The 26,930-nt window shown below is 35.8% G+C and overlaps 1 protein-coding gene across 1 annotated transcript in view; it reads right to left on the reverse strand.

Annotated features, from left to right (window-relative positions):
- The window catches only part of KCNH5 (potassium voltage-gated channel subfamily H member 5), a 336,051-nt gene that overhangs the window by 85,424 nt on the left and 223,697 nt on the right, over window positions 1–26,930 (reverse strand). The window contains exon 9 of the mRNA XM_007986913.3: window positions 9,511–9,763. Within this exon, the coding sequence (XP_007985104.1) occupies window positions 9,511–9,763 (253 nt within the window). The remainder of the gene's footprint in view (window positions 1–9,510; window positions 9,764–26,930) is intronic.

Raw genomic sequence — 26,930 nt, forward strand, 5'->3', positions numbered from 1 at the left:
GTATCCTGACATCAGTAAGAAGCTACCTTCAAGGAGGTAGAAGAAATGTTAATAAACATGCTAATTATCCTGAGTTTGGCACTATTAGTGTTAAGAACAAATTGACTGCATATAAAAATCCAAATATGTGCTTATATCAGAAAGGGAATGGCATATTATAAAAAAGAAATCCATGCAAAAGACTAATTTGGAAATCAATTACATCTTGAAACTCTCCTGTTTTCTTTTTCTAAGAAAACATTTAGAGTTGAAGTCTACGATATTGTTCATATCATAACTAAGTCATACAACTTTCGCAACTGTGAAGTGTGAGAAATAATGGCTGTCTTTTCTACCTCATTCAATTAATGAATCTGACATCCTGACTCAACCCTAACTCTAACCTATGATGCAATAATCTGACTTCTGAGTATGTATCCAAAAGTACTGAAATCAAAATCTCAAAGAGATAGCATAGCTGTACTCTCATGCTTATTGTAGCTTTATTCAAAATAGGTAGACAAGGAAACAACCCCAGTATTTATCAGCAGATGAATGGATAAAGAAAATGTGGTATATGCATACAATGGAATATTATTCAGCCTTTGAAAAGAAGAAAATTCTGTCATTTGCAACAATATAGGTCAACCTGGAGAGCACTACACCAAACAAAATAAGCCAGTTGCAGAAGTACAAATACTTCATGATTCCACTCATACGAAGTGTGTATAATAGTCACATTCATAGAAGCAGAGAATATAATAGTGGCTGTCAGGGCTTGGAAGATGGGGAAAGGGACAGTTTTTGTTCAATGGATATACAGTTTAAGTTATGCTAGATGAATTAAGTTTTAGATATCTGCTGTACACATAGAGCCTATACTTAACAACACAGTACTGTGAACTTCAACATTTGTTATGAGGGTAGATCTCATATTAAGTGTTCTTACCATGAAAAAAATGACAGAAGAAAGCTATGGGAGTTTTAGAATGTGTCTATTACCTCAATTACGGTAATGGTATTAAGATTACCATTGGTATTAAGATTACCATGGTATATAATGGTATTTGCATACACACAAACTCATCACATTGTGTGTATTCAATATATGTAGACATTTGTGTATCAATTATACCTCAATAAAGCTGTGTTGATGTGCTAGAAATGTATATGAGTAAGGGCAGTGATCACAGAAGCGTATAGGGAAACAAAAAGCAATCACAGGGATAAAAGAGTGAGATTAAAAGCACAGGTTTTCTTTCTTTTGTTCTTGTATTATTGTTACTTGTCTTTTGTTTTTCCTTTACCTTATGCTATATTATTTATAAAATGCTACCACTTAAAACATTTTTTTAAAGTTTTTTGGACTTTTTGTTCAAAAGTTGAAACATTTGCTTCATGCCGTGAGAGAATAGGCAGATTCAGGAAATAGAAATCTGGCTCTCAAGAAGCCTTTAATTTTGTAAGAGAGACAGACCAAAAAAAGTACAAAATAGAAGAAAATGAAGTAAGTGTATACAGATTGGGATGTGCAAAGCGCAGAAGAAAAATACTGTTTTTAATTTAAAGAAATTAGGAAACGCCGCACAAAGAAAGCAAGCTTCATTTCCACTGTAACATTTACCAACTCAGTAGACCCTGAACTCTTCCATAACCCAGATGAAAGAGGAGAGTCGAATGTAACATCCCTATCTTGTGTTCCAAGAACTCATGGCATTTACACCCTGGGCTCAATTCTCCTTAGTCCTAAACACCTCCCTCATGGTAAACCAGTTACTTGGAGAAGGACAGTATTTGTAGATACTTAGTAGCTATTTAGCCAATTCATAATTAACTAAGTACCTTAGGTAATATTTAGTGAAGGGTTTTTGTAATGTGTACTATTATGGTGCCTAATTCTTGGCAGTGGTGTTAGAGAAATCTTTTTTTAAAAATAAAAACAAATAAACTGGTAAAGGCAATATAGGTACTCTATTTTCCATTAAGATTAAACCAAATAGTTGTACCATAATTTCAAAATTATATTTCAAAAGTCCTGTTAACCAGAGCATCTTTTTTTTTTTTTTTTTTTTTTTTTTGTAATTTGATGGTTAAGAGCATGCACATAATATCAGACAGGTCTGGATTAAAATCCTGTACCCACCAATTACTTACTAGCTGTGACCCAGGGTGAACCACCTGATATTACAGAGTTTCAGTTTCTTCATCTGTAACATGACTACAATAATTACTTTCTTCAGAGGGCTATTAAATGACTTGACATAATAATGTATACAAAATAATGAGCACTCCATTAATAATTATTGGTATTTTAATCAGATTTTCAAAGAGGCCCAAGTGTATTTTTCAAAAATACACTTTAAAAGTTTGATAAGGAATATTAAAATCAAAATGTATCTGTTGGCTTTACATTTTACTTAAGTGGGTGGGGGCTCATTTACTAATGAAAAATATGGTTTTTCTTTCTTTAAGTCTCTTTTAATTCTTAAATGTTTATGTATTAATGAAATTAATTCAGATTTATTGAATCATTCATTCTAGCTGATGACAAAAGCAACGCCACTTTAGGAATTAAAGCTAAATTTCCTTCAATGAATGTAATTTAAAGTTTTCTTATTATGGTCAACTACCAGGTATAAGTTAGATTCTTTCTTGGTACTAGGGATCCTTGATGGAGAACAAGAAAGGAGCAACTTATCAGAGAGCCATGTGTGGTCTGAGATACTTAACGCAGTTCCCCCCTCAATTCTCTTTGTTCAAATTGCCTAGTTCACAGTAGGAAAATGTTTCTTCTGCCTATAACAGATCTAAACTAAAGCTACAGGCTTTTGAGAAATGCATTTTACTATAAACCTCTAGACAAAGGAGGAACAGAGGGCATAGAGGAAATTGGCAAGTGAGTCAACAGAACACAACGTATTTTTCTGGGTACCCAGAACTGAAACAATTATTAAAACAGTTTGTTGGCAAAGTATAGTACAGTTAGCCCTCCATACCCGTGGGTTTCTCATCAATGGATTCAATGAAGCACAAATAGAAAATATTCTGGGGAAAAAATGGATGGTTGCATCTGTACTAAATGTGTACAGACATTTTTTTCTTATCATTATTCCCTAACCAATAAAACTACTATGTACATAGCATTTACATTGTGTTGGGAATTACAAGTAATCTAGAGATGATTTTGAATATACAGGATGGTGTGCATAGGTTGTATGCAAATACTATACCATTCTACATAAGGGACTTGAGCATCCTCAGAGTAGGGTCTCTGTGAGGGTGTCCTGAAACCAATCCTTAGTGGATACCAAGTAACAGCTGTACTAGCTAATCTGTCTCACTCATAAGCCTTTACTGAGAACCTATTGAAGAGATCCTATCATAGATGACAGAGAGACAAAAAGGAACAAGAAATTTCAAGTGGTCACTGTGCAGTGGGAGGATTAACAGGGGAAGGATAAAAATAGTGGGTACTAAGAACCCTGTATAGGCATCCAAGTGGAAGCACAGAATAGAGGCATCTAACCCAGACTAGGGAAATAAGGGAAAAATAAAATAGAACAAGGAAGCAAGAGACAAAACACTAAAAAGGAGAGAAAAAGTATTCTAAAGGAGCAGAATATGCAAAAGCCTGCCAGGAAGAGGGAACTTTTTTAAACTCAGGAAATTTCCTGCAATTCCGTATGGTGAGAATAGGGTATGGATAAACAATGACACAAATCAGGCTGGAAAGCAGAGCAAAAACTAGACCCAAATGGCCCCCTAGACCATACTTATAGTTACATTTTATCCTCAAGATACTGGAAATACTAATGAGGAGACGGACACAATTGTATCTTAGGAAGATTATTGTGGTGGCAGCATAACATAGAAATGGAGGTTGAAGCTGATGACAGATTTATTAACTCCTGACCTCAAGTGATTCGCCCACCTCGGCCTCCCAAAGTGCTAGGATTACAGGCAAGAACCACCATGCCCAGCCTACAGTGAATTTTAAATAACTGATTGTACTTAAAATAGAATCTTAATTCAAGTGTGAAAGACTATCTTTCTTATCCAATTGATTTAATTATGTTATTCCTGTCCTCATTTATGCTCTTTTTCCCAATCCCATAACAATTTTCAATCCTTCCATCCAAACCATCCATAAACAAGCACAGCTCTCTTGAGAATTTGAAGTTACAATTAAAAGACTTAGATAGAGATTGTCTTAGTTTAATAACTCTAACCCTATGATTCTATGATAGATTCATGAGCAGGTAAGTCTAACGAGTAAGATGGTAGTCCTGGCCCATGTGAACCCGGAAAATCTGAGACAGGTCTCGGTTAATTTAGAAAGTTTATTTTGCCAAGGTTGAGGATGCACCCGGGACACATCCTCAGGAGGTCCTGATGACATGTGCCCAACAGGGTCGGGGCAGAGCTTGGTTTTATACATTTTAGGGAGATATGAGACATCGATCAATATACGTAAAGAAGTACATTGGTTCGGTCTGGAAAGGCGGGACAACTTGAAGCAAAGGCAGGAAGACCGGAAGCAGAGAGGAAGCTTTCAGGTCACAGATGGGTGAGACACAAATGGTTGCATTCTTTTGAGTTTCTGATTAGCCTTTCCAAAGGAGGCAAATCAGATATGCATCTATCTCAGTAACTTTGAATAGAATGGGAGGCAGGTTTGCCCTAAGCAGTTTCCAGCATGAATTTTCCTTAGTGATCTTGGGGGCCCGAGATATTTTCCTTTCACACTCGGGACCAAAATTTTAAGAGCATTGACTGTGGTAAGGGATATTAAGAATAGGATTAAAAGATACCAAGGGGATAGAATAAATTAGTTTTGAAGGGTGATGGAGAAAGGGTTTGAAGTTGAATCTAAACTACCAAGATTGTTAAAACTCTACTTCATCCCAAAACCTGCAGGCTGAGGAACTCTAAAAGGGTATATTTTGAACCATAGATAAACAATGTTATAATCACCGCTTAAAATGTTTAAATCAAGACAAGTATGCATGCTTTTAAAAGCAAACAACTGATTTGCCCTTTATAAAAATATCTGAATTAAGTATTTTCATCATCATAATATATAGAACAAATCTACATGTTTCACAGTTCAGCATCTAAAAACCCAGAAGTGTGGGTGCAAAAGAAAATAATTTTCTGGAACTTGGGAAAAACCCTTTTAAGGATTTAAACTGTGAAGCACTTGACTTCTAACAGCAAGTGCACAGGAAGAAATTTAACTACAGCATAAAAGTCACATTCTCACAGATTCTCAAAATAATGAAATATTATTCATTTACATCTCATATTTTTTATTTTGTAATAAAAATAAGGAGATTTCTGATTTTGAGCAGCATAATTTATAAATTTTCTTTGATAATGCACACGTTTATAATTTTTTTTTTTTTGGAGACAGAGTCTCACTCTGTTGCCCAGGCTGGAGTACAGTGGCATGATCTCAGCTCACAGCAACCTCAGTCTCCTGGGTTCAAGCAATTCTCATGCCTCAGCCTCCCAAATACCTGGGATTACAGGTATACACCACCAAATCCAGCTAATTTTTGTATTTTTCGTAGAGACGGGGTTTCACCGTGTTGGCCAGACTGGTCTCCAACTCCTGACCTCAAGTGACTTACCCACCTCGGCCTCCCAAAGTGTTAGGATTACAGGCAAGAGCCACCATGCCTGGCCTACAGTGGATTTTAAATAACTGATTCTACTTAAAATAAAATATTAATTCAAGTGCTAAAGACTCTCTTTCTTATTAAGTTGATTTAATTATGTTATTCCTATCCTCATTTATGCTTTTTCCTAACTCCATAACAATTTTCAATCCCTCTATCCAAACCATCCATAAACAAGCATAGCTCTCTTAAGAATTTGAAGTTACAATTAAAACACTTAAATAGAGATTGTCTTAGTTTAATAACTCCAGCCCTATGATTCTAACAATCAATGAACACAGATGAAAAAAGACAAAATGAAAATACAATAAAACAAATGTCTTAGGAGCAGAGTCTATTGTTAGCAGGGAAATGTCATTTTTATAACCTCAGAAAGGCACAATATACTTGTCAAGACATTGAGAAGTAACCTGGCTATTTCAGCCATACCAACAAATCTGTTCACATTAAGTAATTATAGGGTAGGAACTAAAAAGGAATATGACATTAAAGAATATAAAATATTATGTATGCATCATGAACTTAATTTGGAATTCTTTGTGTTTTATAAAAAGTGGGAAGGTCAAAAAAAAAAGGTGGAGGTGTAGGAACTGAAAGAACTTCAAATTGAAAAAAGACATGAACTGCAATTATATTCATATGCCCTATTTAGAAAAACATCTTGAAGCCATCCTCCAGTGTTAAAGGAGGTTATTTGTTGACTAAATTTTTTATCTTTCCATTAATTAGTTATGCTTCAGAACTTATTCATTAAACTCCTTAGCACTTTTGACACACTAAAGAATTATGTGCCTATCAAGAGACTGTTTAGTGGCAAGAATCCAAAAAGATGAAACTGCACCTGTTTTTGGATTCAGAGATTCTAATTAATTTTAAAATAACCTCCCTTCTCTACCTTTTAACTGGCAAATGAATCAGTGGAAGAGATAGCAAGGCCTTGTTATTTCTCCTATCAGACTAATTTAGGCAAGTTCCCATTTTTGTGAGGTGTCCTCAGATGTGAGGGATGTAGAGATTGTGTTCCTCTCTGACCCTTGCAAGATTAAAGGCAAAGAGTATTAAACATGATGGCTTTTGGCATATTTTAATGCCAAAGGCCACAGTTGACAATTACAACATAACAAGCATAAATAATCTGTACACCAAATAACACAGCAGCAAATGTTATATAGCATAAGCTACAAGAGATGCAAGGAGACATAGACAAAATGCATGAATAATAATAAGGTATGTTAGATAATAAGATACGTTAACTCGCCACTCTCAGTACCAGGACAAATCAAAAAGATTTAAAAAATACATAAAGTTATAAAGACAGAATCAACTTAATAAAGCAGAACTTAAGATATACATATATATCTTGTTTTATATATATATATACACACACACAACATATATACACACACATATATATCAGGGTGTGAAGGGATTATATATATTTAATACTATATATATTCAATATTTTATATACACATAATCCCTTTACACCCTGATAATTTTTGCAACTTTTCATTAAGCATGTAATTATTTCAAAATTAAACTATCAAAAATGAGAAGAAAGAGGAGGAGGAGGAGAAGAAGAAGAAGAAGAAGAGGAGAATCAGGAAAAAATAGTGCTGGTAAGTTACTATTTTCCTCCTCCTTTCTTAAAACATTATTAAAGCATTTTGTATGTTGAACAAACAAACAAAAACTCCTGATCTGATGGACGTTTGAAAGAACTAGTCTTTTTCAGAGCCTGTAGAAATAAGAAAGGTAGCCACAGAGCTGTCTCTATAATTTGACTCATTAAGCACAAGATGTAAAAAGTCTCTGAATTCCAAGATTTTTGAGGAGAGAGAACAAAAAGCACACATTCAAAATAATAAAATGTGACAGATATATGATGAGATGGGTCCAATACCCGGGGGTCCTGTGTTCATTTTTACTGTATCATTGGGCAAAACAAGTTACCATTTTATTTTAAAATGAAAGGAAAATGCATTTTGTCGGTCTCACTGAGCAAATTGTCTCATTTTAGCAAACCCAGGCCAGAGGCACTGTACTCAGGGCTTTCTCCAACCTTCTTTCAGAAAAGGAGTTACCCAAGTGAAGTTGTAATAAAGAAAACGGGACAAAGCAAATGACAATGATTCTACAGCTGAGGTAATTTATCATGAGGGTACTCATTTTCATGCAATACATTTGACTTTTTTTTCCTAACCACCATTGACGTGGACATTCAGGAAAATAAAATACATTTGCTTTGGCCTTGTATTTTATCCTCTTCTTTAAGCAAACAAGAACGGCTGTAGTGTAAATATGCTTCATTTTACCACAAAGGATTGTTCTGGTGAAATGTACAACTTTTTATGAAGGGTTATATTTATCTCCTTTATACTCCAGTAAACAAAGCAGAACAAGCACTAATGAGCATTAAACATACCCAGAATGTTGACTCTAAACTGTTGTATTTTCTTCTTGAAAAAAATAAAGATGGTTCCTAGAAGAAATCTAACTGTAATTCTAATATTATTTATATGCGGTTAAGGAAAAGCTTACAAATATTGGTATTCAGTCATTTGCAACCCTGAGCCATTTTCTAGAACTCACAATTTTTACAGAACCTGTTTTCCTATGAAAGGTCATTTCTTTTCCATTCTCAATTCTATATTTTTCAAGTAATGGTGTTTTTGAAGTCAGTTTTTCATTATATTGTGGTGGATTTTGCTTTTGTAGTTTTTAAAATCTATCAGTTAATCTTTTACTTTGGAGAATAAGTGGCATTCAAGCTATGGTAGGTTGACCTCGGTAGCTGAAAATCCAATAGTTTAAAAATTGAGCTCATTTTTCATGAGACACAAGCCATGAAAAATGTGATCAAAATGAAGTCGACATCCTGCAATTCTAACTTATTTTACCTGATAAAAAAAAAAAAAAAAGAAATGATTCTCCTCTGACCTCATTATTACTTCCTTTTATATCTGTGCATTTCAGGAACCTGCTGCAAATATTTGAGCAGAAAAGGATCTAAAAGGTCATTTGGCAATTTTTTTTTTTTTTTTTTTTTTGCCAAGCTGTATATCCTACACTGTCCCCAAACACGCAACATTTTTTTATTTTATCACTTATATATACTGTTACTGCCCTTTTATTGTTGTGGTTGTGGTTAGTACAACTGTCTACTGAATTCTAAGTTCTAAAATGCTCTAAATTTTAAAATGAATTTATGATTAGCCAAATAATTTTTATGGCCTATTAATATGGATGGACTTTGAAAACCTAAATTTAATTTACCTATACTGTGATCACTCTGCTATAAAAGGTCAGACTCATTAACCTCCTCCACACATTCAGCTCACTACTTAGGTTGACTGTGATGAGGGAGAAAGTTCTGGGGTAAAATGATCTATATTCAAGCCTCTATTCATTTACTAACCAGGAAAGTCACTAAGCTTCTCTGGGCCTCCCTTGGCTCCTATCTAAAGAAAAGGGTAGAACTAGACAGGTTCTATTGCCCTTCTGAGACTAACACCCTACGTCACTACCATGTCAATCATTCCACAAGCCATTTTCACACTTACGAGCACGGAGCTACAAGGCACGTTAGGCTGTGACCACCTTTAGTCTAAAAGGTACTGTCCTACTGTTGCCAAAGAAAGTTTAATCAAACTCAGCCCATTAGGCTGTGACTGATACTAACGTTCTCTGCTGAAATAGCATTATTAGTTTTCATTAAGATTCACATCTCATTAGTGACCCAATTTCCAAAGTTACCAAACAAAGGAAACTTCTCTTTAAAAATGCGAGAAGTAAAATATCTAAAACTGTTACTACGCATTTGCTACTACATTAGGAAAGTTCACAGTACCTAAAATAGCCACCACCTCATCATCCTGGATGACTTCCAAGGATCCCGACACCACAAAGCAGAGGGCATCCACACTTTCTCCAGCATGGTAAATGAGGTCCCCAGGAGCACAGTGAATGGTTTGGAACTCTACTGCCAAGGCGCGCAGACACCCATCGCTGGCCAATCGAAAAGCAGGATGTTCATTAAAAACCTTCCGGTTTAGATGAACACAGATATCAGCTCTCATGTCCTTGGGACAGATGGAGAGGACCTAAAGAAGGTAAGAGATGAATAAGTGAAAAGGAAAGAGAAAAGGGCCACTTCAGAAAAAAAAAAAAAATCATCCAACAAATATTTATTGACTGTGACTATGTCTGCTACACACCCTGCTAAGTACTGGGAAGGCAAAGGGAACAAGACACAGCTCTGCTCTCAAGGAGGTAATAATCCACTGAGATGGACTGATGAGCATATGGACCATGACAATGCAGAACCATATAGTAAATGCTTTGAGAAGAGTATAGCTCTCCCCTCAGAAAGAACACCTTGGCCAGGCAAAGTGGCTCACTCCTGTAATCCCAGCACTTTGGGAGGCCAAGGAGGGTGGATCACTTGAGCTCAGTAGTTTGAGACCAGCCTGGGCAACATGGGGAACCCTGTCTCTACAAAAAGACAAAAAAAATTAGCTGGCCGTGGTGGTGCACGCCTGTAGTTCCAGCTACTTGGGAGGCTGAAGTGAGAGAATCACCTTATCCCAGGAGACAGAGATTGCAGTGAGCCAAGATCGTGCCACTGCACTCCAGCCCTGAGCGACAGAGCAAGACCTTGCCTCAAAACAAAAACAAAACAATTTTGAGGTGGTCAGGAAGAGTCTCAGAAAAAAGTTAATATCATTTCATCAAAGAGTCAAGTAAAATAGGGCATGAACATTCATTTTAATCTAGCAGATGTTTCAGAATTTTTTTATAACTAAATCAAAATTCCACATTGGAGGTGGATTCATGCTAGACAGCTTTCAGAAAACAAAATCAACAAAAGCACCCTGCCAACTTGACATACTGGCACTGGCAGACTAACTCCACCCTTGATACATTTTCTTCACTCTGAAGGTTTTCCTTTTATAAATAAATTCATGTCCAGGGAGGGCCAAGGGTATTGACCAGCCTTCTGTAAGGCTTGGGTGGTTGGAAATGTCAGTGCTGGCAGGGTGGGCATGTTATTTTGTATGGCAGTCCTTGTTCATTCTGGTCTTTGACTTCTGAACACTGCTGCAGGCAGTAGAATTCAAGCTTTAGGCATCCTTTAAAAGAGGAAGCAAATGGCAGAAGTATGCTTATACAGCAAGGAGTAGAGAGCTTTTATTGGCTACAGCTTTCTGACAGGGTGATTAAAGACCCAGATTAAAATGGACATTATCATCATATTTAATCAGAACATCGTGGAGCAAGACGTGACTGCGGAAGTTAATACCACCCATTTTAAAGATGCAAGTGCAAACTCATTTAGAATGCTCCTCAAACCCCCTTTGTAAACTATTCCTTATAACCAAAAATGGTTTTCTTTGATCGGATTTCAATCCCTCAAAGCTGAAGCTAAATTGATTTACCCCATTAAGTAATACTGCATAATATTTTAATACATATGAAATCATTTTCTTTGCTCTACTAATTGCATTTTAAGCTTTAAAACATTTCCTAAGGCTTGAAAATGTCTGACTATTCCTTTTTTTCTTTTTCTTTTTTTTTTTTGAGACGGAGTCTCACTCTGTCGCCAAGGCTGGAGTGCAGCGGCAGGATCTCCGCTCACTGCAAGCACTGCAAGCTCCCCCTCCTGGCTTTATGCCATTCTCCTGCCTCAGCCTCCGGAGTAGCTGGAACTACAGGCGCACGCCACCACGCCCGGCTAAATTTTTTTGTATTTTTAGCAGAGACGGGGTTTCACCGTGTTAGCCAGGACTATTCCTTTTATTTGGGGGTCACTATCAATGAAAAATGGGTTGCTTCCCTGTAGAGAAGACAAGCCCACCATTAATGTAAAAACCATTAATTAAATTAGGCTTTCAGTATCCCTTCTCTTAACCTTTCTTAATACTGTACATACATTTCACATTATTTAATCATCTCTGGGTTTTTTTCATACTCCCTGAAATTCCTATAGGCAGCAGCAATCTGCTCACCCACCTTTCTGAAAAATCTGATCTTTGAGGAAAGGAATGCCTAACACAGCTTTAAAAGTAATTGACACTGTTTTCACGTCAGTTATTGTATATAACAAGGCAATGTTTTCTTTAACATATAAACCTTTAGTGACTTTGGACAATATATTAGTCATTCCACAGGCACTTACTGAGCTTCCACAAGGGTCACATCACTATGCTAAATCCTCAGAACTAGAAGGATAAGTAAAACACTGTGTTTGCCTCAGGGGAGCTAACCAGAAAGTGTGGGAGGTGGGTGTGTAAAGGGACAACTGCAATACAATGAAAGAAGCGGAATGATAGGGGCGTGGTCAGAGTGACACAGAAGCATGTGCTGCCTGTGAGTCTTTACTTAGAGGCAGCGAAAAAGATCAGGCTCAAGAGGACATCAGTCTGGGTTCAAAACTATCACAACCTTTGTAACATGGAGCACCTTATTTAATTCCTCTAAACCTCATCTGTGAAATGGGAATAATGATAGTGCTTATATCTTAGGCTTATTGCAGAAATTAAATGACAGGGCATGAATTGAGCCTAGTATAGCCTGGCACATAGCAAGGGCAGAGGAAATACTAGCTCTTACTATTACTACGAAACACCTGTCCTCCTACATAGTTTATTGTTGCATAAACTCTCTATAAAAACAATTTGCTTTTTTCACTTTCCACTCTGTCTGAAGTCTTCATCTGGGCAGTTTGATAGGTTTCCAGACAGAATTAAGAAAATATTTCAGCACAAACCTGAAGATATTTTAAGCACTGATTAAGGTTAATATTTTTTTCCAAGTTGAAAATGAAATTAGCTCTAGAAGAACAAAAAAATTTAAATACATACACACATACACAAACATTACACTGAATACCTTAATGGAAAAATAGACTGCTCTATTTCAATGCATTTACCATATAGGGCTTTCACTGTTTTCTATTCATTTTGGTAATAGTCATGTTATTTCCTTTTAATAATGTTTTTCAGGATTCATGTTGCAAATGAAATCTTCCAATATTTGCAATATTCTCTGTTTATTGGCATGTGAAAAGAGGATTTTATTACATTATGAGTATCTTTCCTTTTTTGTTTCACTTAATATATGACACTAATTGATTTATTATTTTGACTGATGGTATCTATTTATATCCAGATATCAAAAAGTGACAAGGTAAAACTAAATGTTAAAATAGATCAACCAAAGTCATGCCCACTGGCAAGCACCTTCCTTCCCCAACCTTAGATAGAGCATGTGTGTTACATGATGTTTTTGTCATCAAAATAAAAATATCTTGTTATTTACTCTGGAAATGAAATGTTAATAACTGTCTTAGCCAAGGCAATACTTGGTTTTAAGTGATGGAGTAAAATTATCATTCAAGATGACTCTCACACCTGGCCCACTGGTCTCAGTTTCCATGTATTCTGCCTTGAATATCAGATCCAATTTATTGTAGGTAGGTTTCCTAATGAGGATTTCATAGTTACAATTAAAATTATATTTCAGAAGAAAATATTTAGGTTAAAAGTGACTTTTGTTTGTTTTCAAAGTTGTTTCTCCCCTCTTTGCAACAAAATATTCATCAATTAAAGTAGACTCTTCATTAAGATGAGCAATACATTTTCTTTGTAAGAGCTATGGTGTCAGAGGCATGTGAACCAGAACAACTCCATCATGAATAGGTGCTGGGTAAAATGAGGCTGAAAGCTACTGGGCTGCATTTCCAGACAGTTAAGTCATTCTAAGTCACAGGATGAGATAGGAAATCAGCACAAGATACAGGTCATAAAGACCTTGCTGATAAAACAGGTTACAGTAAAGAAGCCGGTCTACCAAAACCAAAATGCCCACGGAGTGACCTCTGATTGTCCTCACTGCTACACTCCCATCAGCGCCATGACAGTTTACGAATGCCATGGCAATGTCAGAAAGTTACCCGATATGGTGTAAAAAGGGGAGGCATGAATAATCCACCTCTTGTTTAGCATATCGTCAAGAAATAACCATAAAAATGGGCAACCAGCAGCCCTCGGGTCTGCTCTATGGAATAGCCATTCTTTTATTCCTTTACTTTTTTAATAAACTTGCTTTCACTTTGTACTGTGGACTTGACCTGAATTCTCTCCTGTGTGAGATCCAAGAACCCTCTCTTGGGGTCTGGATCGGGACCTCTTTCCTGTAACCTATTTCTGGCAACCACAGAAGGGACTATACTGCAGAAACCCTGACTCAACCGCTATCTTTGGGTTAGTGTTGGGGTCCTGTAACATATTTCTGGTGAACTACAGAAGGGATGATACTGAAGAAACCACCATCCCCCAAAGGAAACAGGCCGCAGCACTGATTGGATGACTTTGGGTAAGTGGTGGGGTACGCAGAAAAAGAATGGGATTGGGTTGCAGGCTCAACTTAGGGGAGCTAGAGTCTCTCCTAAGACAGAGTGGGTCAGAGGCCCCTCTTACTAAACGGCAATGAGGCTTGACTGAGCCTGGGTTAGAGGCCCAACTTAGGAGGGCTAGAGTCCCTTCTAAGATGTAGGGGGTTAGAGGCCCCTCTCGGTAAAGTCCCTCTCAGCTAAGAACCGGTTTGGCACTATGGGATGCTAACTGCTATTCTCTCTGGATTAATCTGCCTTGCACTCTTTGCTGATGGCTGTGGGTGACAGGGTTAGGCATGTACAGGACTGTGGGATATGGGGAGGTTTTTCCTCCCTGAAAGGGGAAACTTGAGAGTTGACAGGATTGCTGGAAAAGATCCCTTTGCTACCGAGAAGCAGCTGCCTGAACTTTTCAGTGTTGCTGCAATGGGCGGGCCTTTCTCTGACCTCCCTGAACATTTCGCTTTCTCCACCCTGCCACAGGCAATGTTTTTCTGTCTCTCCTTTCCCTTTCTTACCATTTCTATTACTCAGGGTGACCATCTTGCCCAGAGACCACATGTTGAACTACAAGTCAGAGGCTGGATTAGACTCTGCCAAAAAAAACCCCCATGAACCTAAACCCAGTAACCCAAATAAGAAACTTAGAAACTGGCAAATGAAAAATCTCATAACTACTGTAGTAACCTTCTGTCTTTCTGTGTAGCTATATATGTGTTGTGTGTAATGTTTATATAAAAGAGCTCTAATTGGCTGAAACAAAAATAAGCACTTAAATATTTTGAAAGCAAAATAAAAAACTGTAATGCCTTTTAGTTCATGTAACTTCAGTAATCTTTGCAAAATAAAAACAGTTTTAAAAATTATTGATAAAATAAAAACATTTAATCTAAATTATACAGGTCAGATATTAAGTTTGCTAAATGCCTAAGTTTGCTAAGGTCATACACTGCTTCTTTAACTTTTAAAAATTGTTCCATTTACCTACCTTAAAGTCATTAGATTATAGATAAGACCAGGGGGCATGTGGAATTCACCATTCCCCCAAGCTATACAAATTATAAAGAAAGAGATTTTATATAAAAAAAGATCTTGTATCGTAAACTCTTGTCCTAAAGTAAAATGACTGGTTGTTTAAAAGGAGGGATGGTTAGAGCAAGTCAGAAAGTCCAAGAATGTCTCAGATGATCTGTGTAAGAGAAAGGATTTGTGAAAGGAAATTTATGCAAAAAATGTTGTGCAATTCAAAGGTTGTTAGGCCTGCTAAATGCGTAATAAACTGCCACTATAACTCTTACTGTACAACTTGCCTTCTTAAGTAAGGTAAGGCCTGGGGACATGTGGACTTAGTCACGCACCCTAGCTATGCTGAAGAGTTGGCTCTTATCTGCACTTCTGCCTGGTATATCTTAGGCTAGGCTGCACACCTAGTACATGATTAAAATTGCTTACCAACCAGGGTTTTCACCAAAAGTAAAAGTCACTAAGAGTTAACAACATAAAATATAATTGAGACTAGTGAAGATACAGTCTGACATGTAAGGTGTGTAAGGAAAGTAGAATGTCCTCTTGGTAAAAGATTATAAGAAGGCCTGGGAATGTGGATTTTTTTGCATAAAGGGTTAAAGAATTGTTTTAAGTTAGAATAAAGCTAAAGATTTAAACAGGTTGTGGAAGGTTTATAAAAATTAATTGTAAAAGATTCTGTGTGTAAACATATTGGCTAAAGTTAAAGAGGTATTATTCAGTTTTTCGGTCAATTAAACATTGTAATAGAAGCACAACAGGTTTTTCTTAGAGCACTGATCTGCTGTTTTACAAAAAAATGTAAAGGGTTATAAAAGGTTTATAAGAATCTAATCTTATGGTTAAACATTAAAATTGAGTAAATATGTCTATAAAGTTTTATTTAAAATTTCAGTTTAACATTAATAGTACATTATTATAAAGGTGAAATTTGGCTTATTTGGTATAAAAATCATACAGGAAGCATTATCAAATGTGAAATGGTGTTTTGCTTTCTTTGGACTGTATTTGCATAAATATGTTACTGGTATATGTTCTAAAGGTATGGGAAACTCCTATAATTCTAATATGACTTAGTGTATGTTATTAATAAATATAATTATAATAATTATAATTGTTATTGTAAAACTTTATTTTTTTTTTTTTATTTTTTTTTTTTATTTTTTTGAGACGGAGTCTCGCTCTGTCGCCCAGGCTGGAGTGCAGTGGTGCAATCTCGGCTCACTGCAAGCTCCGCCTCCCGGGTTCACGCCATTCTCCTACCTCAGCCTCCCGAGTAGCTGGGACTACAGGCGCCCGCCACTGTGCCCGGCTAATTTTTTTTCTATTTTTTAGTAGAGACGGGGTTTCACCATGGTCTCGATCTCCTGACCTTGTGATCCACCCGCCTCGGCCTCCCAAAGTGCTGGGATTACAGGCGTGAGCCACCGCGCCCGGCCATACAATCCACTGTCTAAACTATTATTATCTGGTGAGATATGAGGCCTAAATTTAACCATGTGTAAGTTACCTCATGCATGTCACAGAAGTAACCAAAGTTCCTTATCAATTGTGGCTTTAATAGTGACTGTCCTAAAACTTTTTATCATTCACAGTCAACTGCTATCTTGTTTTAATCCTCTTGAGAAGGTGGTTTATAATCAACTATAGAACTCTAGCAGGTGTTCTTAAATGCAGGTTTCTAATAACTGGAAATTGTAACATTAGAATAGAGAAAATAACTTTCAGAACTCTCATGAAGAGCTGGAATGTTCACAAATATCAAACAGAACAGGAGTTAACTGAATTAACTAAACCAATAGAAAACTTTTTAACTTTGCTTAAAACGTTGCTGATCCTTTGTTTTTTTGGAGTCAAGGAAACTTTTATTTTGAGTTCTTTACAGTTTGTAGCAATTGAGCAAAGTATACTGCTATGAACAAAATTTGGAACATATTTGTTTCTCTCTACCTGATTTCTCCAGAATTTGGAAACTAGTTATGAGTATTCTTAACTTATGGCAATACAGTTATTTGCTTAAGTGCAGTAAGAATCTGTTTTCTTCTGTAACAGGACACAACTGGAGAAACTGGTTATTTTACCAAGACTTTGACTGGAATGGGGTGCTTTCCTTTAAGGAATCAAACTTGACTTGTAGAGCCAATAAAAGCCCTTTGGGGAACTGACCTCATACCTTGCCTACACAGTCCCTGTACAGGGTTTCTGACCTATGGTAAGTAAAGAATGTCACTTTCTCACAGGTCCAGGAGCCCCAAGTTATCTTGGAACTTCAAAAGGAGAGGAATTTACCCAACTCATAGGTATTTGAGGGTACAAACCCATGGCAGGGTTTGGCTTTAAAATACTCTTATATGAGATTCCTTATGAAACAGAGTTCCATCAAAGCCAATTAAGAAGCCTATGTGAAAAATAATTATTCTTGCTGAACTTTATACAAATTATCAGGCCAAGTATAATAAAGCAAATCAGCCTTACTATAATTTGTCTTTAGTAAAAATGAGAAACTGGAGAGAGAAATAGTATTTTTCAAGAACTATGGTACACTTGTTATTAAATTCTAGTCTCATTAGTTGTTTTTAAGTTTGTTTCTGCAATTTAGGCTAACCCCACTTATTTCTGTGAACCAACCAATGATCTCTGACTGCTGTTTAGAAGAAACAAGAAGGATGGGAAATATAAAAACCTGGATCAGTATTCTAATTCTGGGCATGTTACAATCAGCTAACAACCCCATATCAGCTTAGTTCCAACAGTTGCCTAGTTCATGAAAAGTCTTCTAATTTAGTTTACCTGGAATATCTTAATTTATTTTGTTTTGCTCTTGTGGAATATATTACTGTTACACTCTTTGTGTAGGAATAAGGAACAAGCTTACTGAATGTTTTCTTAAACTAAACACTTATCAATCTTCCAGATATCACCTCTTGTCAAAACTCAAGAGTTATAAATGGCCCTTACCATATTGATGCTTTCTAACTAAGTTCCTCTTTACCCCGAACACAAGAGACCCTAATAGTTAGGCAGGAATATCATCACCCCATTAAGCCTGAAGACATTACAGAAGATGGATCTTCATCCCTCTGCAACCCTTATGATTAAGGGTTATCTTACAAAATGGAGGTGGGAAATGTCAGAGGGATGTGAACCAGAACAACTCCATCTTGAATAGGAGCTGGGTAAAATGAGGCTGAGACCTACTGGGCTGCCTTCCCAGACGGTTAAGCCATTCTAAGTCACAGGATAAGATAAGAGGTTGGCACAAGATACAGGTCATAAAGACCTTTCTGATAAAATAGGTTGCAGTAAAGAAGCTGGCTAAATCCTACCAAAACCATGATGGCCACGAGAGTGACCTCTGGTCATCCTCACTGCTACACTCCCATCAGTGCCATGACAATTTACAAATGCGATGTCAACTTCAGGAAGTTACTCTATATGGTCTAAAAAGAGGAAGCATGAATAATCCACCCCTTGTTTAGAATATCATCAAGAAATAACCATAAAAATGGGCAATCTATGAAGTAGCCATTTTTTTACTCCTTTACATTCTTAATAAAGTTGCTTAATAAGTCGCAGTTTGTACTGTGGACTCGCCCTGAATTCTTTCTTGCATGGGATCCAAGAACCCTCTCTTGGGGTCTGAATCAGGACCCCTTTCCTGTAACGTATTTCTGGTGACCACAGAAGGGACTACAGTGCAGAAACCCTGACCCGACGGCTATCTTTGGGTAAATGTTGGGGTCCTGTAACAATGGCAGTATGTAAGAAACCATTTTTCAGAATTCTGCAAAACAACCCTGGGAAAAAAAATGAATGTCATGGTCTGAAAAAGAAAACCTTTTTGAAATTATTTATGATATTCACTCAACCCAAAGTCAAAAGGTATCTTAGCAAGTATTCTCAAGCTCCAAAGATCTAACCTTAACATTGAGACTACAGAACTCTTAGTGAAACACAAATATTATCATATCATCTCTGTTTTCTTAAAATGTCTGATGGCTTGCTTCCCCACCAACTACAGCCAAAGTCCTAACCAAGCATACAGGGCTCTTTATAGTGGGATCCTGCTCCAGTCTTACTACCATCCTCCAACCCTGCCTTCCAGTCACACCACCTTTTTCACCACTCTAAACTTGCCATGTTCTCCCATGACTCTTTGCCTTCACACATGCTTTTCCTTTTTACTGGCATGTCCCATCTTCCCTTTGTCTGTCTAGTCATCACTGATTTATCTGTCAAAGCACAAATTATCCTTCTTTCTACCATGAATACAGTATAGACAGCTGTCTCATAGAATCTAGTAAAATATAGAAGAAAATGAGAGCAAGAGGTGTTGTAATTTGTTGTTGTTGTTTTTAAATAACCAGAAATAGTAGCACAGAATTATCAATAGGTATTTCAAACTTGATTTCAACCATAAAATTATTCTTTACATTTTTTAATGAACACCTTAATTTATGCCCAACATATAAATTAGATATAAGCAGAATTACGCTGAGAGAAGCTTTGCTGGAAAGGCAGACTCCCAGGCAGCATTGCTTAGGGCACATTCAGTCATTCATTCAGCTCATAGTTATTGAGCACCGGTTATGTGTTAGTTATGTGCCCAGTACTATGCAGGCCCTCCAGATCTATCCACAAAAACTTTTATTGTGCCTGCTCCCCTGAAGCATCCAATTAGGCACAGTTTGAAAAGTCACTTTTCCTAGTTCACTGCCATTTTACAGATAAAGTAAATGTGTCTCTTAAAGGTTATGTGACTTCCTCAGGTCCTCTCAACAAATTACTAGCAAAACTCCAAACTCTTGAGTTCCAGCTATTAAGCTATGCTCCTTTGTGAAGCTCAACCAGGAAAAAAAATATAATATCTGGTATCTTCTCATGTTTTCTGGTTCTCTGTACTAAAAAAAAAAAAAAAAAAAAAAAAAAAAAAAAAAAAAAATGTTGATTTTTGAAAATTATTTGAGGTCCAATTGATAAAATCTATAGTTTATTTATTCAGAAGCCATAAATGCCCCACCACTGCCATAGAACAGCCTAAATTTCATTACCACTTTATTTCCATCTTTAAGCACTTTTTAATTTCAGCTCCAACAAACGTATCACATACTTGAATATGTTGATAAAGACATAGGATTCACTGTTGTTTATATCCCATTACTACTCACCCAGAAGACGACGTCTTATTTGAAACACAAGTTTTATTGTATACATGAAAAGGACCTGGGCCAGAAGTTAGCATTTGATAAATGTTATTTCCTTGGGTCCCTTCCCTCAATCACTTTCATCCACTATGGTATCAATAATGTCACAAAACCTTAGAAGATAAGGGAGTCTAAATATGATAATTAACAGAGAAGGCAACAAATTAAACCAAAATCCTCTAAGGAAATGGTTGACTAGAGAGAGTCAGAGAAAGAAGTCTTTATTTTCTCATTCGTTCTTTGAATATACTTAAAATGCTTTTTAATATTCATTATAGAAAATATGGAAAATAAAAGTCATAAAGGGGAAAAAACTCTTCCATTATTTACACTTATCTATGTGTAGATACCATATAAAACTTTAAACTCTACCATTTTATTTCTTGCTATAATGACTCATTATCACATTATAATCAATTCCTATGCTATGAAATACATATTTTAAAACCAAATTGCAATCCTTGTACAATATCCCATCAAATATTCATGGCACAATTAATTTAACCATTACATTATAATTGGATATCAAGATTTCCAGTTTTCCCTTTCATAAATCAAGTTACAACAAATACCCTTGTACCTATTTCAGATTGTCTAAGCACAGATTTTTAAAAGTAAAATTAGTAGGTAAAATACAAAAACATCTTTAAGGCTCTTGCCAAACTGCTTCCTAGAAAAGGTATACCAAATTACACTCTAACCAACTGTGTATGAGAGTATGTTACATGTTCTTAATAATCTCTGTCTTTAATCTTCAAATGCATTTGAAAGAGGAATAGCAATTTCACCTGAAACAAAACTAGAATTGTATGGTGTAATGAGGCAGAATCTGGGAGAGCTTTAGTCTTAGTGAAGTTACTCTACTACCACTACCCTCTAGCTCAGTGTTCACAGATTCAACACTATTAATGAAGCTATAACATATTTCTAATGTGCAAAAGGGGATAATGAGAATAATTTCACTTTAAGTGCCTGAAGGCAGTAAACTAAACAAGGCTTCTTCTTGAGGTCTCTTACTGCTCTAAGTTATTGTATTGATTATCTATAAAATCCTTCTTCAGGAATAATTCAGTATCAGCTATTTTTAATAATAATGAATAAGTCTAAATGATCCCCCTATTTTTAGGACAAAGGAATAAATGCATTAGTGACATTTTGATAGACATTGAAGCTACCACCAAATCCCTCCTTCTTTTGACACAATTAAGTTATGCACTGTTAATTAATCTCTCTTTATGAATCTAATGGAGCTGGTATTATTAAGTCAGTGAAAGCCAGTGGAGGGAGTCAGGCAAGTGACATTTGCCCATAAAATATTTTTACAATCCTTCCTGGGAGTGAGGAGCTCAAGTAGCTCTTCACAGGAATTTAATTGTCTTTCATTTCTTGGGAAGAAAAGAAAGCTCACCTTTACATTTAAAGGAAATAAAAAGTATAACCAGGCAGTCATGCAGTCATGCCAAGCAAAAGGAAGTTGCTGTCTGGATGTCAATCTGACAATCTCTAGGGGTGTCAAAACCTCCAAGGAATTAACCCAGGAACAATGTAGTGAATAAAACCAAACCAAATTAACTTCCATTATTTAAAAATAAAAGGTCATATTGAGCAATAAAAGACTGCCACAACCAGTGAAGGATTATAGGTTAAACTTCATTGGTTTCACTTTAGAGATAAATTTCTTGTGACTAGACTTCATACATAAAAATGAGACCTAAAGTTTTTGTTTCAAAAACGTAGGGAACCAATTCTACCAGGTTTTTCACAATCTTAGTTTTGCAGTAACAACAAACAGCAATTGTTAATGATTTTTTAACTTGTTAGGCAGTAAATGTCTTGGGCCACTAACTTTCCAAAGACAGGACTTTGATGAAATTTAGAGTTTCTACTGTGCTTTGTTCTTAATCTCATGTCTTTACTGTCTTACGTGCAGATATTTGACTAAATAACAGTACTTTTATACACCTGTGAAAGTATTTTCTAAAATTGGAAATACACTTTTAAGTGTATTTACTGCCCAGAAAAAACAATATTTTTTTCTACTGGCCATGATCTGTTTAGTCCCCTATGACAAGTGATGTTCCCATCTTTAAAAGAATGAGTCGGTCAGGAGCTCGAGACCAGCCTGGTCAACATGGCGAAACCCTCTCTCTACTAAAAATACAAAAATCAGCCGGGCGTGATGGCAGGCGCCTGCAGTCCTAGCTACCCGGGAGGCTGAGGTAGGATAATCACCTGAACCCGGGAGGTGGAGGTTGCAGTGAACCAAGTTCACGCCACTGCACTCCCGCCTGGGCGACTAAGCAAGACTCCATCCCAAAAAGAAAAAAAAAAAAAAAAAAGAAAAAGAAAAAAAAAGAAAAAGAAAAAGAAAAAACAAGAAAGAAAGAATGAGCCACCTCATACCAAGTGGGAGTGAACTGGCACCACGGCTTTGGAAAATTATCTGACTATATTGTAACCGTCGGACATGCATATATTCTGAGACCCAAGAATTTCACTTGTAGCTGTATATGCAACAGAAACGTCTATATATATGCAGCAAATCTGGTGAACTACAGTGTGTATAGCAGCACTATTCATAATAGCTCCAAACTGAAAATTACTCAAAGATTCCTTAATGTTGAAATAGATAAATATTAATACATTGTGGCACAGTCATACAATGGACCGCTTTTCAGCAATGAGAATGAAAGAGGTAGCCGGGTGCAGTGGCTCAAGCCTGTAATCCCAGCACTTTGGGAGGCCAAGATGGGCGGATCACGAGGTCAGGAGATCGAGACCAGCCTGGCTAACACGGTGAAACCCCGTCTCTACCAAAAAAATACAAAAAACTAGCCAGGCGAGGTGGCGGGCGCCTGTAGTCCCAGCTACTCGGGAGGCTGAGGCAGGAGAATGGCGCAAACCCAGGAGGCGGAGCTTGCAGTGAGCTGAGATCCGGTCACAGCACTCCAGCCTGGGCGACAGAGCGAGACTCCGTCTCAAAAAAAAAAAAAGAATGAAAGAAGTAACAACTATACATAGCATAAATCTATGGATCTCAACAACATAATGTTGACTGAAAAAGAGCTTGATACAAAAGAGTATAGTCTACATTTATATAAAGTTCAAAAATGCAAAACTCATTTTTGGTGCTGAAGGTCAAGGTTTACATTATTCTCGAGGGCCAGAGTTGCTTAATTTCTGAAGAAGACATGGGAGATGGACTTCTGGGCTTCTGATAATAAGGTTTTAATATCCTGGCTACACGTGTCCACTTTGTGAAATTATATCAAACTATTTATTTATAATATAATTTGTTCACTTTTCAGTATTGTGTAATATCTCAATTTTTAAAATTTACTTTAAAAAGTTTAGTTTAAAAAGGAATATTTAAATATTCTCGCCACACACACACACAATGGATAACTGTATGAGGTAATAAATGTTAGTTTGATTGTAGTGATTGTTTCATTATATATACATACATCAAAATATCACACTGTATACCTAAAATATATGCAATTTTTGTTTGAAATTATACCTTAGTGGTGAAAAAAGTTTACGTTAAAAACAAAGTTACTTATTAAACAAACAGGTAGTATTTAAAGAGAAAAAATAAATATATGAAACAGAATTAGTTGCCAAATAATTTTTTTTAGAGTGACTGTGATTTTGAAAGTTGATGTTTAAATCTACCAGTCTTCCAACAGAGACAGCAAAGTAAAGTAAGCTGTCTTTCCAAATTATTTATACAATTTAAGATATATACACACACACAAAACACCAACTGTAGAAAGTAAAGTTAGTCAAAATAGTCACAGAGTATTAAATGAAGCAAAGAATATATTGATTGGTTATATTTTTTATATTACATCTAAATCCAAAAAGAATTTGAGAGCCGATGATATAAAATATATATATACACACATTCAGATATATACATACATATTCTCATATACCATATATGTGTATATTCATGTGTGTGTGCATATAGATTTTTAAAACTCAAGTATATATAAAATAACAGCTACAAAGTTATATTGAAAAGATTGGGAAATTATTAAGTGTAAACAAGATAAATCAAAATATATTTCAGCAATTGAAGTCATATTGAAACATTTTTCACAACTCTAACACTTTCATAGATTATAGATTTATATATGTATATCAATGCATGTATGTATACATGTATATATCAGCATGTATGTGTGAAAAATATATATATCAGTGTATGTATGTGTAAAATGACTATGTACAATAAAATCAGAAATCTTTCAAAGAGCACAAGCTCTTCCTTTCACCCTCCCAATATGCTGATATTTATCAAAGCAGACCCTCATCAATATGTTTTCATTGAGTAAAGCCTGTTACATTATTACTCATAGTTGAAATAGGATAGCAATATTTGACTGAGCTTTCTGGTAAATTAAACTTTTCACTATAAAGTAAAGTTTGCCTCAGGAATTTAGTCCTCTGGAACCACTGAAATAGACAAAAAAGTATAGGTATTTAAATATTTACATGCACAAGTATGCTTCCTAGAATTTTCCATGGCAGTAATACATGCATAAATAATATATAAGAAACAACATATGCACCATAATAAATATAATCAACATATAATAGATATAGCAAACACATATTTGACATATAGCTGATAGCCTGCTGGCTATTCCCATCAAGTGAACCAGTTCCATAAACTTTCTTCACTCTTTTTCATTCTTTTTTCTCTTCAAACTGAATATTTTCAAATGACCCATCTTCAAGTTCACAGATTCTCTCTTCTGCCGGACCAAATATGCTGTTGAACTCTCTATTGCATTTTTCATTGTGTTCATTGTATTCTTAAGCTCCAGAATTCCTGTTTAGTTCTTTTTATGACTTTATTTATTGAACTTCTTATTCTGTTCATGTATTACTTTTCTGATGTCTCTGAGTTGTGTGTGTGTGTGTGTGTGTGTGTGTGTGTGTGTGTGTGTGTGTGTGTATGGCTATTACTCAAACTGGAAAAGCATGGAATCTTGCCATTTGTGACAACATAGAATGAACCTTGAGGACATTGAGCTAAGTGAAATAAGCCAGATGAATAAAGACTAATACTACTTGATCTCACCTATATGTGGAATCTATAAAACTCAAACCCATAGAAACAAGGTACAAGGGTGGCTACTAGGAGCTGGGGGTGTGGAAGAAATGGAAAGATGTTTATCAAAAGATACCCACTTGCAGTTATAAAATGAATAAGTTCTACAAACCTAATATACACCTTGTTGACTGTAATTAATAATAACTGTCACAACACATACACAGAACAAAGGTAACTGTGTGAGATGATAGATATGTTAATTACCTTGTTTGTGGTAATCATTCATATATTATATATATCTCTCTCTCAAACTCTCACACTGCACACTTTGAATACATATAATTTTTTGTCAATTATACCTCAATAAAGCTGAAAAATAAAAAATAAAATAACTTTCTAACATAAAAATTTCAAAAGGTTCTAAAACCATTAAATACGAAAGAGAAATTAAAAGCATAACAAAATACCAAAATACACATCACGGTGGCTAATATGTAAAAGAATGACAATGTATCAAGTCTTGAGGAACATGTAGAACAACCAAAACCCTCGGGTACCCAGTAGAAATGTCAAATAGCACACCACTACTCAAAACTCTTTGGTAATTTTCAATAAAACTAAACACCTACCAACACTATAACCCATCAAACCACCTCTTAGGTATATACACTAAAGAAGTGTATAGATACATTATTAAAAAGGTATATACAATAATTTCATAACATTTTTGTTCATAATAGACAAAAATTAGAACCAACCCTAATGTCTATCAACCATATAATGAACATATAACCCCGGTATATTTATAAATTAAATGCTATACACACTGTATGATTCCACTTATATGAAGCTCAGTGTCAAAATAATGGTTACAGGCAACAACCCAAATGTCCAAATAATGAATGGGTAAATAAGATATAGGAAGTCCATACAAGAGAATATTCTTTAGATACAAAAATATAAAGTGCTAATTCATGCCACAATATGGATGAACTTTGGAAACATGCCAAGTGAAGGATTCCAGGAACAAAAGACCATATATTATATGATTCCACTTATATGAAATGAGAATAATAAACAAATCTATAGACACAGAAAATATAACAGTGGCTGTTAGGGGTCCAAGGGATGCTGCAGTGGAAAGCAACTGCTCATGGGAATGGGAATTCTTTGAGGGATGATGAAAATGTTCTGGAATTAGACAGTGGTGATGGTTGCATAACCTTGTGGATATACTAAAAACTACTAAATTGTACATTTTTAAATAATGAATTTTATAATCTGTGAATTATATCTCAATTTTTAAATAGTGGCTAGGCTACTTCAGGGAAAAGAGAAGTAATTGCCTGAACATGGCATGGAGGAGGCTTCAGAGACATAAAAATACTTTAAAAAATCTTGATCCTAGCAGCAGTTACACGGTATACACATATGCAAAAATTTATTGATCTGCATACTTATGACTTGAACACTTTATGTGCATGCATGTGTGTATACCTTTCTATGATAAAATACTATATGAAAAATCATTACTGTCACTTTCTCCAACCACTAAAAATATTGACATTAGGCAAATTTGA

The sequence above is a fragment of the Chlorocebus sabaeus genome, chromosome 24, assembly GCF_047675955.1.
Source record: "Chlorocebus sabaeus isolate Y175 chromosome 24, mChlSab1.0.hap1, whole genome shotgun sequence".
NCBI classification, from domain to species: domain Eukaryota; kingdom Metazoa; phylum Chordata; class Mammalia; order Primates; family Cercopithecidae; genus Chlorocebus; species Chlorocebus sabaeus.